Source organism: Bos grunniens, chromosome 1 (assembly GCF_055505025.1).
Source record: "Bos grunniens cultivar Pamir isolate PY7600 chromosome 1, Bosgru_T2T1.0, whole genome shotgun sequence".
Lineage (NCBI taxonomy): Eukaryota > Metazoa > Chordata > Mammalia > Artiodactyla > Bovidae > Bos > Bos grunniens.
The window spans coordinates 87,154,352-87,172,632 of NC_141165.1; the positions used below are offsets into that span (position 1 = coordinate 87,154,352).

Sequence of the window (18,281 nt, forward strand, 5' to 3'; positions counted from 1 at the left end):
ATACCTAGAAAAACTATTTATCCTGAAAATAAGTTTAATACTGCTATCGATATGTTATCCTTCCTCAGTAAAGGGAAGTCCTTTCTGGTTAAATAAGCTTTACAATGAGAACAGACTACGGAGAATTTTGCCATATACAGAGCAGACAGTGAATAGTCAGTTTCCAGTATGATCTCGTCTACAATAAAGTGATCCTTAGGAGGGTGGTACAAGTATGTCCCATGCAACAAACATTTTATATGCAAAACTGAAAGAATATTATAGATGTTCAAGCTGGTTTTAGAAAAGGCAGAGGAACCAGAGATCCAACATCTGCTGGATCATCGAAAAGGCAAGAGAGTTCCAGAAAAACATCTATTTCTGCTTTATTGACTATGCCAGAGCCTTTGACTGTGTGGATCACAATAAACTGTGGAAAATTATGAAAGAGATGGGCATACCAGACCACCTGACCTGCCCCTTGAGAAACCTGTATGCAGGTCAGGAAGCAAGTTAGAACTGGACATGGAACAACAGACTGGTTCCAAATAGGAAAAGGAGTACGTCAAGGCTGTATATTGTCACCCTGCTTATTTAACTTATATGCAGAGTACATCATGAGAAACGCTGGGCTGGAGGAAGCACAAGCTGGAATCAAGATTGCTGGGAGAAATATCAATAATCTCAGGTATGCAGATGACACCACCCTTACAGCAGAAAGTGAAGAGGAACTAAAAAGCCTCTTGATGAAAGTGAAAGAGGAGAGTGAAAAAGTTAGCTTAAAGCTCAACATTCAGAAAACTAAGATCGTGGCACCCGGTCCCATCACTTCATGGCAAATATATAGGGAAGCAGTGGAAACAGTGGCTGACTTTATTTTTTCAGGCTCCAAAATCACTGCAGATAGTGACTGCAGCCATGAAATTAAAAGACGCTTACTCCTTGGAAGGAAAGTTATGACCAACCTAGACAGCATATTAAAAAGCCGAGACATTACTTTGTCAACAAAGGTCCATCTAGTCAAGGCTATGGTTTTTCCAGTGGTCATGTATGGATGGAGAAGGCAATGGCAACCCACTCCAGTACTCTCGCCTGGAAAATCCCATGTACAGAGGAGCCTGGTAGGCTGCAGTCCATGGGGTCGCTAAGAGTCGGGCATGACTGAGCAACTTCACTTTCACTTTTCACTTTCATGCATTGGAGAAGGAAATGGCAACCCATGCCCGTATTCTTGCCTGGAGAATCCCATGGACAGAGGAGCCTAGTGGGCTGCCATCTATGAGGTCGCATAGAGTCGGACACGACTGAAGCGACTTAGCAGCAGTAGCAGCATGTATGGATGTGATAGTTGGACTGTGAAGAAAGCTGAGCGCCGAAGAATTGATGCTTTTGAACTGTGGTGTTGGAGAAGACTCTTGAGAGTCCCTTGGACTGCAAGGAGATCCAACCAGTCCATCCTAAAGGAGATCAGTCCTGGGTGCTCATTGGAAGGACTGATGTTGAACTTGAAACTCCAATACTTTGGCCACCTGATTTGAAGAACTGACACATTTGAAAAGACCCTGATGCTGGGAAAGATTGAGGGCAGGAGAAGGGGACAACAGAGGATGAGATGGTTGGATGGCATCACCGACTCAATGGACATGAGTTTGGGTGGACTCCGGGAGTTGGTGAAGGACAGGGAGGACTGGCGTGCTGCAATTCATGGGGTTGCAAAGAGTCGGACAAGACTGAACGACTGAACTGAACTGAAAGAATCTTTACATAAATTGGAAAAAAAAAGATATTCCAAACTCGCTAAATTTTCCAGTACAAAGGCAGTCTTAGAAGCAAGTTAATATGCTATTAAGATTTTGTTCTTTTGCTGCGTTGTTCTTTATTTTTCCATTTTTCAGGCCTGGGGCATCAGTAAGTATGCCTCACATAAGTAATAAAGGCCTATGCTTAGTGCTTTCAAGTTCTGGCTGCTCATTCCTCAACACTAGAAACTCAGGAGTCATTTCTGCTTCCTCCTTCATCCTGACATCAGCATTTCCCCAATTCAAATCATCACCAGGTCCTGTGGATTTTACTTTCAATTTCTATTTCACCCAATACCCTGCTGAATCTAGCTGTTGTTTCTTGCTTGAACTACTCTAACAGCTTCCAAATTAAGTGATCTTTTTGAAATAAAGGGCTCATCTTATAAAATTGAAAATTTCATTGTATTTCTTAGAAACTCTCAATGGTTTCCCATTAACTTGAGGAAAAAAATAAAATTCTTAACTTGGACCATAGGGCCTGCTCCTCTGTTCCTCTCCAGATCCATCTAGGCTGCCCTTTTACTGCTCTCATGGTTCCAGCTTCAATGGGCTTCTTTCTTCTAAGGAATCATGCTCCCTTCTAACTCAGGGCTTTTGCATATGCTATTCTTTCAGCTTGAACCACTCTTCCCCTAACCTCTTCACCTTGTAAAGTCCTACTGGTCCATCAGGTACCAGCTTCAATCAGTGGCATTTTGCTATGTATTTATCTCTTAGCCCAACTGGAGCCAAGCTCCATGAACAATTTTTTTCTCACACCACCTTCTAATGTGCCATATATTTTACATTTTACTCGCTCGTTGTCTTGCTGTCCTACTAGGATGTAAGCTCCATGAGGGCACAGATTTCTGTTGTTCTGTTTACTGCAGCATCCTCCAAGCCAAGAACAAAATTTTGTACATGGCAGTCAGTCATTCAACAAACTGTTGGAAAAAATGAATGAATCCATAGAGCAACACAAATAAATGTGCAATAATTAGAAAGGTAAATCTCTGGCATCCACTAAGCTATCCCATTCCAGTGCACAAATATTTACTGAAGACCAATTGCACTTGGGCTAGGTGATGGGCACTTGGAGTTTAGCAACTCCTGTCGTTGTTAAGTCGTGTCCAACTTTTTTGCGACCCCATGGACTCTAGACTGGCAGGCTCCACTGTCCATGGGATTTCCCAGGCAAGAATACTGGAGTGGGTTGTCATTTCCTTCTCCAGGGCATCTTCCCAACCCAGGGATGGAACCCGCGTCTCCTGCATTGGCAGGGGGATTTTTTTTTTTTTTTTTTTTTTACCGGTGAGCCACCAGGAAAGTCTTTTGGCAGCTGAGTTCTCCTTAAAAGGCAACAAGGCTTTGTCAGGGCTGTGTTCACCCTCAGAGTCAAAACGAAGAATGGCGGTAAGAACTTAAGTCATTTCTCGAAAGAGATAAAGGAGTAAAAGGAGGAAAGGATTAAACGGGTGGTAAGGCGGGAGGCGGGGGGGCGAGCGTTCCAGGTGGCTCAATGGGTAAAGAATCCGCTTGCAATGCAGGAGCCAAAGGAGACGCTGGTTTGATCCCTGGATTGGAGAGATCCCCTGAAGGAGGGAATGGCAACCCATTCCAGTATTCTTGCCTGGAGAGAGGAGGCAAGAGGAGGTTCTTCTTCCCATGGACAGAGGAGCCTGGCGCGCTACAGTCCATAGGGTCGCAAAGAGTCGGACACGACTGAACAAGGACGCAGAAAGGCAGAAGAGGGCTTCCCAGGTGGCGCTGGTAGTAACGAACACGCCGGCCAATCCAAGAGATGCGGGTAAGCTCCTTGGGTGGGGAAGATCCCTTGGAGGAGAGCCTGGCAACCCACTCCAGTACTCTTGCCTAGAGAATCCCATGGGCAAGGGAGCCTGGTGGAGGACGGTGCAGAGTCGCAAATAGACACGACTGAGTACACAAGCACGCAAAGGGGTAGGAAAGGTATAGAGAAGTAAGAGCTTTCTCCTCCTGCTTTCTTGCTCGCGGTCTTTCTCTTCCAGGCTAGGATCCGAGAGCTTCCGTTTGCCCTATTCCTAAGTGGTAAGTAAGAAGAAAAAATACCCCCTTGTTGGCGAATCAGTTCTAGGGTACTCGAAGCGTAGGTCGTCCTCCCCTCCGGCTTCACTTTGCCAACTACACCCCCGGATGCCGTCGGAACCAAGCTAAGGTGTTTCTATGGCAACGGACAGCTTCGGAGGACCTTTTCTTCTCTTTTAGCTGGCTACCACTTTGCCTCCTTGTGTTCCAAAATAATACATTTGCAGCTTACAAACATAAAAGGACTTAGGGAAAGAATTGTACAGATGATTTTGAACGTGGTTTATTTCAGTCAGAAGGCGATTTCTGAGGCTTAGTTTTTTGGCGGTCGCGGAAGTTACCTAAACGGGAGCGGGGCGGGGATGTGTTTACCCACAAGGCCACGCGGCGGGTCCTCGCTGGTCTCTTTCAGCCATCTTGGACCCTGTGAAGGTGTGTGGAGTTCCTGCAGCTGAGCTTTGGGGGCAAATAAGTGGGGTAGGCTCGGCTATATCTCTTGGACGAGGCACTGGTGTGACTCCGAGGCTCTATCAGCTAACGATTTCTGTGATTTCCAGCAACAGGGAGCACAGGATGGAGGAGATATGGGACTGATGGTGCTGGTCCCCTGGCCTCCGAGAATGGGTGCTCCGGTAACCCCAGTTGCTTCCGGGCCCTAGCGGAGTAAAATATAAAATAGATGCATTTTGTCTGGCAGCAGCGGCACCCTTAGGCAGGGTTCTTTGTCCACTTACTGCCACCTCAAACCTGTTTTTTGCATGTTTACTATGTCTTCCCTTAGCTTTTCTTTCCCGTTCAGTGTGTAAAAGGGTTCTCTGCGTTCTCTGGCTTCTTGACCTTCGTTTTTTCGTAGTGATCGTAGGATAAATTTTCGTAAGACTATTTTGGTGTTTCTAGGAGTTATATCTTATAGTGTAGAATCTTGCCACTTTAGTTTTTATCTTCATTTTGGCGTTTGCTTGCTCATCCAGCATTCTTTGAGTTTGGGGTGCTGTTCCACAGGAAGCTAGTAGGTGGGAAACGGGCATTGCAGGGTTTTAAACTGATTATTATTTTTGTTTTAAGGCCTGCTGGGAACGGGACTTCTAAAACGACAAATATGTCTGGAAGGTATGTGTTTTAAATATCATTGCTTTCTACTTAACAGTGTACTTGTTGTTTATTAGGCGTGATCATAAATGTAAGTTTAAGTCTGGTGGGGGAAAAAAAAATAGATGTTTGGTATAGGTAAATTTAGGTGGGGATCATCACAAGTCAAACCATACCTGTTGCTTGTTGAAGTTAAATGAGATCTTTTAACAGCTTAGAATTAACAATGTATTTTGTCTTAGGCTGTGGTCCAAGGCCATTTTTGCTGGCTATAAACGGGGTCTACGGAACCAAAGGGAACACACTGCTCTCCTGAAAATTGAAGGTGTATATGCTCGAGATGAAACTGAATTCTATTTAGGCAAGAGATGTGCTTATGTGTACAAAGCAAAGAAGTAAGTGTATAGTATTATACTCTGGACTTTTTACTTGATTTGTCTCATTTTAAGTTGGTAAAGTAATTGACACGGTTGTGGTTTTTACTTTGGGATTTTAAGCAACTTTAGGGTAGTGTTGGATGTAGATGTCTACTGCACTTAGAAAAATTACAGCTGTTAATTGTTTGAAAGGAGGAGTCAGCTTCTTATGATTTTAAGGTTTTGTAGAGCATTTTTCATGTACCTTAATTCATTTTGTTGATCTCTTGTTGTATTTTTTATGGATGCTTAAAGATAGTCTCTCTCTAGAGTACTGGTTCTTAAACCCATTCCAACTCAGTTAAAACTTTTGGGATAGAGGCTGAGGGAGAGGTGGAAGAAATGGGTGGACTGTTGTTTTTTAACTTTTAAAAAAGATCTTTGGGGAATGCTTTCATCTCCTTCAGCCCCTTTTCCTGCTGCAACCAGAGAGATCCTGTGAGATTTTTAATTATAAGTCAGATCATTTATACTTCTGCTGAAACTCCAGCTGGTCCCCTCATATGGTTAAAAGCTGAAGTCATTAAGGAGCTTCTAAGACTTTATGCATTTAGGGCTCCCTGTATTTTCTCTTAACCCAGCTAAGATTCATCTTGGTTATATATTTTTATTTTAACACAAGCTGTTCCCTTACCTTCCAGTCTTTTTTCCAGCATTAGCTTTTTAGTAATGCCTTCCCTGGCTGTTTACAATTACAAACAAGTTTCTCTCCCTATACTCAGATTTTTTGTCCCCTATTTCATCTACCCCCTGCCCTCTCCACTATTACAGCTATTAGCATTTATTTCTCAAGTGAATTAAGTGGTTAACTGGGGTTGAGGGCCACTGATCTAGAAGTCATCTTGATTTTGCACCACACTATATTGGGTCTGTGGGTTCTCATGCCTTTTTTATTTTAATCGTCTTAAAATCAGCAACACAGTAACTCCTGGTGGAAAACCTAACAAAACCAGAGTAATCTGGGGAAAGATAACTCGAGCTCATGGAAACAGTGGCATGGTTCGTGCCAAATTCCGAAGCAACCTTCCTGCTAAGGCCATTGGACACAGAATTCGTGTGGTAAGTACATTGTTAACAGCATGGAACCTTGTGGAATCAAACTAAGCTCAAGGGGTTCGGCTTGGACCACTAAGGACTATTGTGATAATAAAATGTCACCAATAGTTCAGGCTGTAAAATTAGCGGCTACTGTGAAAATATATTATGGAACATTTTCTTGGCATTATGTGAAAAGCGAAGGCAAAGGGTTCAAATGGATTGAATTTGGTAATTGCTTAGGTAATTGCTAAAGCTGCCTGGAAGTGGTGGGGAATAGCATTTGACCTTTGAACAACACAGGGGTTAGGGGCTAGTAGGAAATCTACCTATAACTTTGCAGTTGCCATCTGCATCTGTGGATTCAGTCAACTGCAGATTGTGTAGTATGTATTTACTGAAAAAAATCTGTGTATAAGTGGACACGTGCAGTTCAAACTGGGATATTCAAGGGTCAGCTATTTAAACAGTTTTCTGGCATATGTATTAGGCTCTGACGTAATTGCTAGAAAATGAAAATTCAGTATACCTTTTCCTGGCATAATTATTTTTTTTTGGACGTAATTCTTAATATCTCCCATCTCTTCATCATGACAGTCTTGAAATGGGTATTAAGGTTAACAGATGCTCACATCCCAAGGCTTCAGGCAAAGCCTTCAACTCCAGATTCTGTGGTTTTTCTAACAGGATGGCTCCTGTTTTCTTTAGTTAGGATGCATTTTTAATAGATATGGCTACATCTTTGGGGACACAGGGCACTACTGAACCCTGCTGAGCAGTTGAAATTTTTCATCAGAGCAGGTTTTTACTGTTGATGCATGTGAGTGAAGTTGCTTCGGTCCGAACGTGACCTCATGGACTGAAGCCCTCCAGAGTCCTCTGTCCATGGGATTTCTCAGACAAGGATACTGGAGTGGGTTGCTGTGCCCTTCTCCAGGGTATCTTTCTGACTTGTCTCCTGCACTGGCAGACGGATTCTTTACCACACCACCACCTGGGAAGCCCCCGTATTGTTAGAGGAGGCAAAATTAAATGGACTCTGTGTTCCCAGTACTGATGCTTAGTCAGTGAATATTCAGAAACTGAAGGCTATAAACATTAGTTCCCTTCCCATGAGGATATGAGTCATTGGGTGCCTCTCAGATAGGTAATGGGATGAGAGGCGTATTTATGTTGTGGTATTCAGTAACTCTTGTATATAACATGTACCTTGTGTTCTTTTCCCCCCCAGATGCTGTACCCTTCGAGAATTTAAACTTCTTGAAAATAAATAAAAGTGTGGATTTGTCCTGTTGTGCTTTTGTTAAATGGCTTACAAAATTCTTTGTCCTGAATACAGTTGCTAAGTCCTAAAATGGTGGTGGTTATCAGGCATATACAGAATACACAGGAGCCTAGAGAATATAGGACTATAGGAGGGTTTTGATGAGGATGGATGTATCTTGTATCTTAATACAAGACCTTAAATGGTAGGGGGAAGATTACAAGTGATTTTTAGTTGGAAACAGTGGGAGTATCTTGGAAGGTTTCTAGTGATGGCGCACTGGAACCTAGCCTATGGAAACATTTTTTAATTTGGCAGCACTGTGTGGCTTATGGGTTTTTTCTGTTCCCCAACCAGTGATCAAACCTAGGCCCTTGGCATTAAGAACCTTGTTTTGATCTAAAGTACCTTGTAATAGCATGCACTTGTTTGATATAGATTGGTTGGGAAACCTGGGGACTAAAAATGGTAGATGGGAGAAATTTGCGGAATATATTCATGGTATTTGGTGTCTTATTTGAACAAACATGGGTGAGAAATATTTGGGATTTGTGACTGGACAAAGCATTCCAGTATTTATATAACACTTGGTTGGGAATAACATGTAACTTGAAAGTGTCTCCAAAATGCCGTAAGTCTTAGAAAAAAAATCTTAGTAGAGGGTGGTCAGGATTGCCTAGACAGTGTTGCTTTCTTTCTTTGGCTCCATGTTTTAATATAGTAAAGTGCAGGATTGAAATATTTTGGCACGATATAATGGGAATTTGACAAACTGAGCCCCTTTTGACTTAAAATTGTATGTGGGCTTAGTTCAGTCGCTCAGTCGTGTCCGACTCTTTGTGACCCCATGAATCGCAGCATGCCAGGCCTCCCTGTCCATCACCAACTACCAGAGTTCACTCAGACTCACGTCCATCAAGTCGGTGATGCCATCCAGCCATCTCATCCTCTGTCGTCCCCTTCTCCTCCTGCCCCCAATTCCTCCCAGCATAACAGTCTTTTCCAATGAGTCAACTCTTCACATGAGGTGGCCAAAGTACTGGAGTTTCAGCTTTAGCATCAGTCCTTCCAAAGAAATTCCAGGGCTGATCTCCTTCAGAATGGACTGGTTGGATCTCCTTGCAGTCAAGGGACTCAAAAGTCCTCCCAACACCACAGTTCAAAAGCATCAATTCTTCGGCTCTCAGCCTTCCTCACAGTCCAACTCTCACATCCATACATGACCACAGGAAAAATCATAGACTTGACTAGACGGACCTTTGTTGGCAAAGTGGTGTCTCTGCTTTTGAATATGCTATCTAGGTGGGCTTATCTAAGAGCTCTTAAAAATGAGTAGAACATAGCAGTTCTACATTTCACTTAGTTTAATGGTGGCCCTGAAGCCAAAAGAGTCAGGGAAATTGGATATGTATGTGTACTGCCAGTCTTTGTTGTCTAGCAGCTGTCCAGCAGCAACTGTTGGGAGGCATGGCCATAAGGGAAACAATGTGGGTTGTAAGAAGCAGCAGTTTTGGAATCATTGAGCAACCATGCTGTCCTCACCCTTTAAAGGCCACCACATTTCAAATTTCTTAAGTAGGATCTTATGGAAATTGAACTTGGAAAGTTGGGTTAAGGCAAGAAGAGCAGATGAAATATCACTTGCCAAATTTGATGTGTAAGCAGAAGGCATTTGAGGAACCAATTAACTGGGTTATATAATGTGACTAAAACCTATTTGGAGTAATTGGAAAGTCTAGAAAACTACCAGATGCCAGGATATTAGTATTTAATTTTGTTTTTGACTGTGTCACCCATAGCATATGAGATCTTAGTTCTCCAACAAGGGGTCGAACCCACCCCCCCCCTGCAGTGGAAATGAGTCTTTCTTAATATGGGATGCTTCACCTATTTGTGTGTCATTCTTGTGTGGGGACCATGCTAATCTTGGTAGTATCCCAATTTTAGTTTGTATGCTTCCAAAGTGAGTGTGAAGCAGAGTCTTAACCACCGGACCACCAAGGATGTCCCAACAATATTCTCGTATTAGAGTGTCATTGAAGAGCTTGAGTGACAGGTGACAAAATTCATATTTTAGAAAGATCCCTGTGCAACCCAGCATAAATGAAGGGAAAACCAAGCAGGCTTTGCAGTCTTAACTAAGATATTTGCACACTGAAATAGACTAAACATTAACCAAATTTTAAAACCAATTGTGGAAAGGAGTCTTCAGAAGTAATGTTCTCAGCTTTGGTTGCTGAACAGGTAACTTTACACAAATTTGGGGGACCAGGAGATGGTTGGGAGGGGAGAGTTCATGAGTTCTAGAAAGCTGGAGAATGCCCACCTGTCAACATGTCTAGGAAAGCAGGTAGTTACTGGGGTCTGGATTAGGCGTACAGAAGAGAGGAAATCATCTCTGTTGTAGGAGTTCAGTGGATAGATCCAGGGATGATGGTAGAGTAATGAGGTGGTAGGCACTTGAAAAAGCAAGCTGAGTGTCTAGGATAACCAGAGTAAATGCAGTTGGAAGTAAGCCTTGCGCACAAATTCATGCACACTCAAACTGATGGAATGGTAGCACTTGTGAAAGCCTGTATTGGGCTTCATCTGCTCCCATAGAGAGGTTTGGTTTAGTGCAGACTCCTCAAGACAAAGTTACATTGGAGGAATTGCTTGTTTCACAGAAATGAACTAAAATGGCTAGCACCTTGTCCTTTAAACTGTTAAAACTGCCACTCCACAAGGGTGACACTGCTGTTATCTCTAGGAACTTGATAACTGGTACCATTCTTTCTTTATTCACAATCCGGAATTTGTAGTTTTGTGTAGAGCACATACTAAAAGTGATAAATTTGGTTTAAAATCCCAACTTCCTTTTGTTGTGGGATGATAGCCACGTCTAATGCCACTATTCTTGTGTAGGATTCCCCACCCATTTTTTTTTTTAGTACATAACCTTATCAAATGTATAAATTCTTGGGAATTTTTTTTAACCTACTACAGTTCCTAGTATAGTAATTTATAATATTCAATTCTTGAAGTGACTGTTAAAAGCTCAGTGCTTCCAGTTCCCAGTTTTTTGGTTTCTTTTGTGGGCCACAAGGAGACTAGTTTTTTATAGTTTCTCACAGCTTAGCTTTTAAGCTTTTAATAGCAAGGATCTACCAGGTTTCCTCCAGGGTTAAAAGTGTTAATTGCTCAGTTATGTCCAACTGTTTGCAACCCCATGGACTGTTACTCTCTGTCCATGCAGTTCTCCAGGCAAGCATACTGGAGAAGGTAAGCCATTCTCCAAGGGATCTTCCCTACTCAGGGATCAAACCCGGGTCTCCCGCATTGCATGCAAATTGTTTGCCATCTAAGCTACCGGGGTTAACGCATTTGCAACTCTTAACATTCATTGATTGTACAGAAAATGACTTTAGTTAAGAAGTGGGTTTGGGACCTCTGGCGGTCCAGTGATTAAATCCAATGCAGGGGGCAGGGTTTGCTCCCTGGTCAGGAAACTTAAGATCCCACTTACTGTGAAAGTGAAAGTCGCTCAGTCGTGTCCGACTCTTTGCGACCCTATGGACTATACAGACCATGGAATTCTCCAGGCCAGAATACTGGAGTGGGTAGCCTTTCCTTTCTCCAGGGGATCCTCCCAACCCACAGATCGAACTTAGGTCTCCCGCATTGCAGGCGGATTCTTTACCAGCTGAGCCACAAGGGGGAGGACAAAAAAATTTTAAGTGGATTTAACACGATATTATAAATCAACTACTTTCAACTTAAAAAAAGGTAGGTCCTAAAATCGGTGACTCAGGATAAGTAAAATTGAAAAGTACATTCCACTTACCTTTTAAACAGAGAGCTAAATTTTAAGACTTTGCATCTATTTATGTCTAAGCTCCTGGCACCTGCTGCTGCTGCTGCTGCTAAGTCGCTTCAGTTGTGTCCGATTCTGTGCGACCCCACAGACCGCAGCCCACCAGGCTCTGCCATCCCTGGGATTCTCCAGGCAAGAACACTGGAGTGGGTTGCCATTTCCTTCTCCAATGCGTGAAAGTGAAAAGTGAAAGTGAAGTCGCTCAGTCGTGTCCGACTCGTAGCGACCCAATGGACTGCAGCCTACCAGGCTCCTCTGCCCATGGGATTTTCCAGGCAAGTTGCCATTGGAGTGGGTTGCCATTGCCTTCTCCGCCTGGCACCTAGTGGGTCCATATTTTTTCACTGGATAACTGAATTAAAAAGTAAAACTCCTTCAGTAAGGACACGCACTTATCACCATCTCATTACCATCAATACCGACTAATCTCACAGCGCAACTCACGTGGGCTGCTAGACCGGCTTCACGCGAATGAGACGCGATGATCGTGATGCGACTCTCATCTTCCGCGTTGAACTTCTCACCGGTGACGCAAGCCAATCAAAAAGCAACTTTCAGCCGCCAAGTCCCTCCACCTGCCTGGAGAGGCGAGGGGCGGGGCTGGCGCTGGGCGCGGAGGCGTCACGTACTCCATGGTAACGACGCTCGGCCTGAAGATGGCGGCCGAGTCGGGTAGAAGAGCGGGCTCCTCGGATTCAGGCCTGGGCCCGAGCCGGTGGCACTGGAGCGGTCCTTTATGGGTCCGAGGCGTTTTACTTCTTTTGGGTGGGCTCCGGGCAAGCACCACATCTATTCCTGTCTCCTTGCGCAGTTCTCCTCCGTGTCGGCACCACGTCCCGTCTGACTCTGAGGTAGGGCGACGGAGGGGCCCTGTGAGGGTAAAGTAATATGGGAGGCAACGGTAGAGAGGATAGGGTTGGAACAGGGTGTACTAGGGGAGAAAGCGAGATTGGGCCAGAGACTGGACTCTGAGAGGGTTGGGACCAGCCATCAGCTCTCTTCTTGCACCCAGCAAAGTGGCTCAATTCGGCACTCGAAAAGAACATCATCACTTTCCCGTGCGGAGAGTTGTGCTTAGCAAGTTGTCCTAGAGCAGTGGTTTTCCAACTTGTGTGTACATCAGAATTACCTACTGTGCTGTGCTTAATCGCTCAGTCGTGTCCTAAGGACTTGTTAAAATTCAACTGGCCGCTCCATTCATTCCCTCCCGCTGCCCACTTCTGACTCATTAGATCTCGGATGGAGCCTAAGAATTTGCAGTTGAAGTTCCCAGATCGTTGATGATGCTTCTTGTCCAAGGACCTTACTTTGGAAACCACTGACCTAAAGGTTTGAAAAAGAATTGATTGGAGAGCTAGACAAAATCGTTGCAGAGATATTGGGGGTTCTCTGGAGACAAAATTCAGATTTATTTTTAAGTTACTTCATCACATTGCTTGCTTTAACCCTGTTCTCCTGCCCTGAAATACCTTTCTCCCTCCCATTGTATTTTTCTTCCTGTCTAAATTCTTTCATTCTTAGTTCCTTAATCGCAAGGCAGCCTGCTGAAACCACCCCAGCAGAATGTTCTTTTCATTTTACAATATGTCTTATCTGTACTCTTTTCTGGCACTTAACCGAGTCCCGCTATGTGGTGACAGCTTATTTTTCAGACATATCTTGCTTTTGTAGTTGAATTGTAATTTTCCTTGGTATATGAGGATTGTGTCTTGTACTTTGATTTCTGTACATTATTTAGAGGAGGGCCACAGTAATCAGTATTCTTTGAGGAAAGGAGACACAGTACCTGGGGGCAGGGCTGCATGTTGTGATTGATTTTATATTAATATTTTGTCTTATTACTTTATCAAAAAAGATTAATTTGGAAATTTTCAGTTCAGCCCAGAAATCTAAATCTAAGAAAATTCATTTTTGTGATAATTTTCAAATTTTTCTGTATGCTGTTAAAATCATATATGCCAGAATTCTAAGTTTGGTGTTTGTGGCTATATTACAGCTTTTATCATGACACTGCATTCTGGCTGAATTGTTTTATTTATTCTTTAGTCTCTTAGCAACTTGTAAGTTTATAATACAGTATTGTAATCTGTAATCACTGTGTTGTACATTAGATCTCCAGGACTGACTTATCTACTAGTTGCAAATTTGTACCCTTAAACATCTCAGTTCTCCCACCTACCTAGTGAATTCTTTTTAAAATACATTTCCACAAAGCCCTGCATTTCTCTCTTTGAATTTAGATCAAGAGAAAGTAGTTCAAAGAACTGCAAAATCTCTGTACTTGAAGGAACCTTAATAGCTGTTTTCTTCTTGTGATTGTTGCCAGTGTACAAATCTCTTACTTATATTTGAACATTTCCACAAATAGGGAAATTGTCTCCAGAGGCAGTCCCTTTGCTTTTTGGAGAGATCATTGTTCTTTTTATAGAACTGAAAACGGACTTCTCAGGCAGTACAGTGCTAAGAGTGCTAAGAGTTTCCACTGCAGGGGACACGTGTTCAATCCCTAGCAGAGAACTCAGATTCCACATGCTGTGCGGTGTGGCAAAATAAAATAAAGGTACACAGCTTGAAAACTCCTCCTGAAACTTCCCTCTATTCTTATTTATGGCTCTTGGCTGAACAAACTAAACAGTGATGGTGCTTTGGATATTAAAAGCAAGCTATTAAATTCTTGAGAGTTCTCATTCCTAATAAATTTTCCTGTTTCTTCATAGAATATGTTGTAACAAGTCCTCATAGCCATTCTCTTTGCTTTAATTTGGACACAAAGAATAGGCAAGTGCTAGTCATTGTAACAGTAGAGACTGCATCTCTGATAATTGCAACAGGAAATTACAGTAACTTTATATTGGTAATGATGGGGAACTACAAAACATTTGACTCATATAACTTGTTCTCAACTGAAAACTTTTAAGTTTTGGTTTAATTTTTTATTGCATAAATTAAAACAAAACCAGAATAGTATAATGAACTCCCATGATCCTTCACCCAGCTTCAACACTTACCACTGCTCTCTTATTCTGTTTCATATACTTCTGTCCATTCTCTATCCACCCATTGTTATTGTTACCTTTACAGGTTTTTTTTTGTTTTCCCATAAAATTTATATATACTAAAATGTAGCAAATGCAATCATTTACATTCATGTAAAACCAACAACCTATCACAATACAGAATAGAACATTTTCAAGTCTCCAGAAAATTTTCTCCTATTCTGTGCCAATCAGTCTCTCCCATCTCTTTTCTTTTTTTTATTTTTTTCATATTAGATTTAGATTTTACAGCAAATTAGTTTTGCTTGTTCTAGAATTCAGCTTAAATAAATGGAATTATATAATGTATAATATAGTAGATCACATTGAATTTTCCAATAGTAAATCAACCTTGTATTTTTGGAATAGATTTTAATTGGGTATGATATATTATCCTTTTTAATACACTTCTGAATTCAGTTTCCTCATAGATTAAGGATTTTTATATCTATGTTTATAAATGATGTTGGTTTATAGTTTCCTTTTCAGTGAAATTTTTATTAGCTTTTGGTATCAGAATTATGCTGACTGTACAAAATGAGTTGGAAAGTTCTATTATATATTTTCTAAAAGAGTTTGTAGAAAATATCTTCCTTAATATCTTCCCTGCCCTTCACTATCTCCCGGAGTCTGCTCAAACTTATGTCCATTGAGTCAGTGATGCCATCCATAACTGAAACTATCAGGGCCTACAGTTTTCTTTATGAAAAGTTGTTTGTTTGTTTTTTAACACTTTCATTGAGCTATAATTTATATACCATAAAATTCACCCACTTAAGTATCCAAATAAGTGATTTTTAATAAATTTACAGAGTTATAGAACTATCACCACAGTCCAGTTTTAGAATTTTTTCATCAACCTGGAAAGAACCCTTGTGCCCATTTACAGAAAACTCATGTTTTCACTTCTGGCCCCAAGAAACCACTTGGTAGGAACAGATAAATTCAGTTTCTCTGATATAGGTCTATTCATAGTATCTATTTGATCTTGTGTCAGTCTTGGTAACATGTGTATTTTGAGGACTTTATTTCATCTGAATTGTTACACTTACTGACATAAAGTTGTTCATAATATATTTATCCTTTTGATGTCTATAGAATCTGAGTGATATCCGCACTTTCATTTCCAATGTGGTATTGTGTTTATTTTATTCTAGTCCATTCTTTCTAGGAGCTTATTAATCTTATTAATAATTTTAAATAGCCAACCATAAGCTTTGGTAATTTTCTTTAATCATTGTTTTCTATTTCATTGTTTTCTGTTTTGTTATTTCTCCTTTCTCCTTATCGTGGATTTACTTTGCTCATATTGTTAGGGGGAGACTTACATCATTGTTTTTGAGCTCTTTTTTCTTTCCTACTATAAACATTTAAAGATCTGTATTTCTCTCAGTACAAATTTAGCTACACTTCACAAATTTTGACACATTGTATTTTAATTGTCACTTAGTTCAGATGCTTTTATTTTCCCAAGTAATTTTATCTTTGATCCATGGGTTATTAAAAATGTTTAAAATATAATTTCTAAATATTTCGTCCTTTTCTAGATAGCTTGTGGTTATTAATTTCTAATTTAGAGAATATCTTCTGTAAGATTTCAGTTCTTTGAAATTGTTTTACATATATTTCAGCATATGCTGTGTCCCACTAAGCTTTTCTGTGTAATAGTAAAGAGTATACTATAGGTACTGAGTGTAGTTTTCTGTACACATCAATAAGGTAAGGTAACTGATGGTACACTTCAGATTTCTATATTTTTTATACAAGTTTAAGGGTTGTATTCCATTTACAGTTATTATAAAATATTAGCTATAGATTTCTATGTTCTTAAAATTTTTTGTCTAATTGATAGGATCTTAAAATTTTCTATGATTATAAATGTTTTTCTTTTTCTTCCTTTAGTTCTGTCAGTTTTTGCTTCATGGATTTTGAATCTATTGCTAGGTACATTCACACTGGAGAATCCCATGGAGGGAGGAGCCTGGTAGGCTGCAGTTCATGGGGTCACAAAGAGTCAGACAGTACTAAGTGACTTCACTTTCACTTTCAATCCTTTATTATTATAAAACATTCTTTATTACTGGTAATACTCTCTACCTTTGTCTGCTTTGCTGATATTAGTCTAGCCATTCCAGCTTGCTTATGATTAGAATTTTATATCTCACCTATCTATGAGATGTAAAAGTTTATCTTTTATCTCACTAGAGATAAACTTCAGTATTGAACATCTTTCTTTTAGTGCTTTAACTATTTGTTTCATTGTCTTCTCATCTTTATTTTTTTAATTAAATACTTTATTTAAAAAAATAAAAACAGGTTTAGACTCACTGCAAAATTGTGAAGAAGGTACAGAGATTTCCCAAGTACTGTATTCCTCTTGACATGCATAGACTCCCCTATCACCAACATCCCTAATCAGAGTGGTACTTTTGTTGTAACTGATGAAACTACACTGACACATCATAAGCACCCAGAGTCCGTGTTAGAATTTACTATTGGTGTTGTACATTCCATGGGTTTGGACAAATGCATAATGACACATAGCCATCATTACAGTATCATACATGGTAGTTCCACTGCTTTCAAAATCCTGTGTGCTCTGCTTATTCCTCTGCCATCTTTCTATCTCTGGCAAACACCAATCTTTGTACTGTGTCCATAGTTTTCCCTTTTCCAAAATGTCATCTGGTTGGAATCATGTAGTATGTAGCCTTTTCAGATTGACTTCTTTCACTCTGTTGATGTTCTGTCTCCCAGTCATATCTGACTCTTTGTGACTGTGTGGACAGCAGTGCACCAGCCTTCCCTGTCCTTCATCATCTCCCAGAGCTTGCTCAAACTCATGTCCATTGAGTCAGTGATATGCATTTAAGTTTGCTTCATGTCTTCTCATGGCTTAATAGCTCATCCTTTTAACTCTGAATACTATTTCATTGTCTGGATATACCACTGTTTATTTATCCATTTACCTATTGAAAAGCATCTTGGCTGCTTCTGAGTTGTAGCAATTATGAATAAAACTGCTATAAAGATCCATGAACAGGCTTTTGTGTGAATTTATATTTTTAACTCATCTGTGTAAATGCCAAGGAGCATGACTGCTGAGTGGTTATGGCAAGAAGTATGTTTAGTTTTGTAAGAAACTGCCAAAACTGTCTTCCAGAATAGCTGTACATGTTACATTCCCACCAGTAATTAATGAGAATTCCTATTGCTCTACATCCTTGGCAGCATTTGGTATAGTATATGTTCCAGATTTTGGCCATTCTAATAGCCATATAGAGATATCTCATTGTTTTAATTTGTGTTTTCCTGATGCTGGGAGGGATTGGGGGCAGGAGGAGAAGGGGACGACAGAGGATGAGATGGCTGGATGGCATCACTGACTCGATGGACATGAGTCTGAGTGAACTCCGGGAGTTGGTGATGGACAGGGAGGCCTGGTGTGCTGCGATTCATGGGGTCACAAAGAGTCGGACACAACTGAGTGACTGAACTGAACTGAACTGAATGATACGTAATGTGAAACATCTTTTTGTATATTTATTTGCCATCTGCATACCTTCTTTGGTGAGGTGTGTGTTAAGGTTTTTGGCCCGTGTTTTACTTGAGTTGTTCATTTTCTTATTGTTGAGTTTTAAGAGCTCTTTGTATATTTTGGATAATAGTCCTTTATCCAATGTGTCCTTTGCAAATATATTCTCCCAGTGTGTGGCTTGTCTTCTTTTCTTAATGTTAACTTTCATTGAGCAAAGTATTTATTAT

General features: G+C 40.9%; 3 protein-coding genes, 1 long non-coding RNA gene and 1 other non-coding gene across 20 annotated transcripts in view; 3 read left to right on the forward strand and 2 right to left on the reverse strand.

The window, feature by feature from the left end:
* DRC9 (dynein regulatory complex subunit 9) overlaps window positions 1-12,009 on the reverse strand; it is a 57,383-nt gene extending 45,374 nt beyond the window's left edge. For 2 of the 5 annotated variants that reach the window (XM_086401659.1, XM_086401638.1), the window contains exon 1: window positions 11,926-12,009. The gene's annotated coding sequence lies outside the window, so the exon portion shown is untranslated. Of the gene's footprint in view, window positions 1-3,848; window positions 3,965-11,451 lie in introns of those variants that run through there. The other 3 variants (XM_086401655.1, XM_086401630.1, XM_086401648.1) reach the window with 2 other exon arrangements.
* Window positions 3,090-3,353, forward strand: LOC147379843 (uncharacterized). Its single transcript, XR_015164191.1, has 2 exons — window positions 3,090-3,173; window positions 3,308-3,353. It is a non-coding gene; the product is annotated as an uncharacterized LOC147379843 (long non-coding RNA).
* RPL35A (ribosomal protein L35a) lies at window positions 4,228-7,672 on the forward strand. Of its 7 annotated transcripts, XM_086401745.1 has the most exons (6): window positions 4,228-4,301; window positions 4,382-4,456; window positions 4,890-4,934; window positions 5,156-5,308; window positions 6,244-6,388; window positions 7,596-7,672. In XM_086401745.1, exons 3-6 carry the CDS (start codon window positions 4,924-4,926, stop codon window positions 7,617-7,619), a joined length of 333 nt encoding a protein of 110 aa, XP_086257871.1. In that variant the 5' UTR covers window positions 4,228-4,301; window positions 4,382-4,456; window positions 4,890-4,923; the 3' UTR covers window positions 7,620-7,672. The 7 variants fall into 7 exon arrangements, with proteins under 7 accessions (XP_086257871.1, XP_086257863.1, XP_086257853.1 ...); XM_086401737.1 differs by lacking the exon at window positions 4,382-4,456; XM_086401727.1 differs by lacking the exon at window positions 4,382-4,456 and having other exon boundaries at window positions 4,228-4,256.
* LOC147379845 (U6 spliceosomal RNA) lies at window positions 9,496-9,599 on the reverse strand. The gene has a single exon (XR_015135220.1). It is a non-coding gene; the product is annotated as a U6 spliceosomal RNA (small nuclear RNA).
* Window positions 12,010-12,026: 17 nt separating the features above from the next.
* LMLN (leishmanolysin like peptidase) overlaps window positions 12,027-18,281 on the forward strand; it is a 50,269-nt gene continuing 44,014 nt past the window's right edge. Inside the window, exon 1 of one of the 6 annotated variants that reach the window (XM_086401610.1) lies at window positions 12,027-12,332. In XM_086401610.1, the coding sequence (XP_086257736.1) occupies window positions 12,114-12,332 (219 nt within the window). In that variant the 5' untranslated portion in view covers window positions 12,027-12,113. The remainder of the gene's footprint in view (window positions 12,333-18,281) is intronic. The other 5 variants (XM_086401581.1, XM_086401571.1, XM_086401590.1 and 2 more) reach the window with 5 other exon arrangements.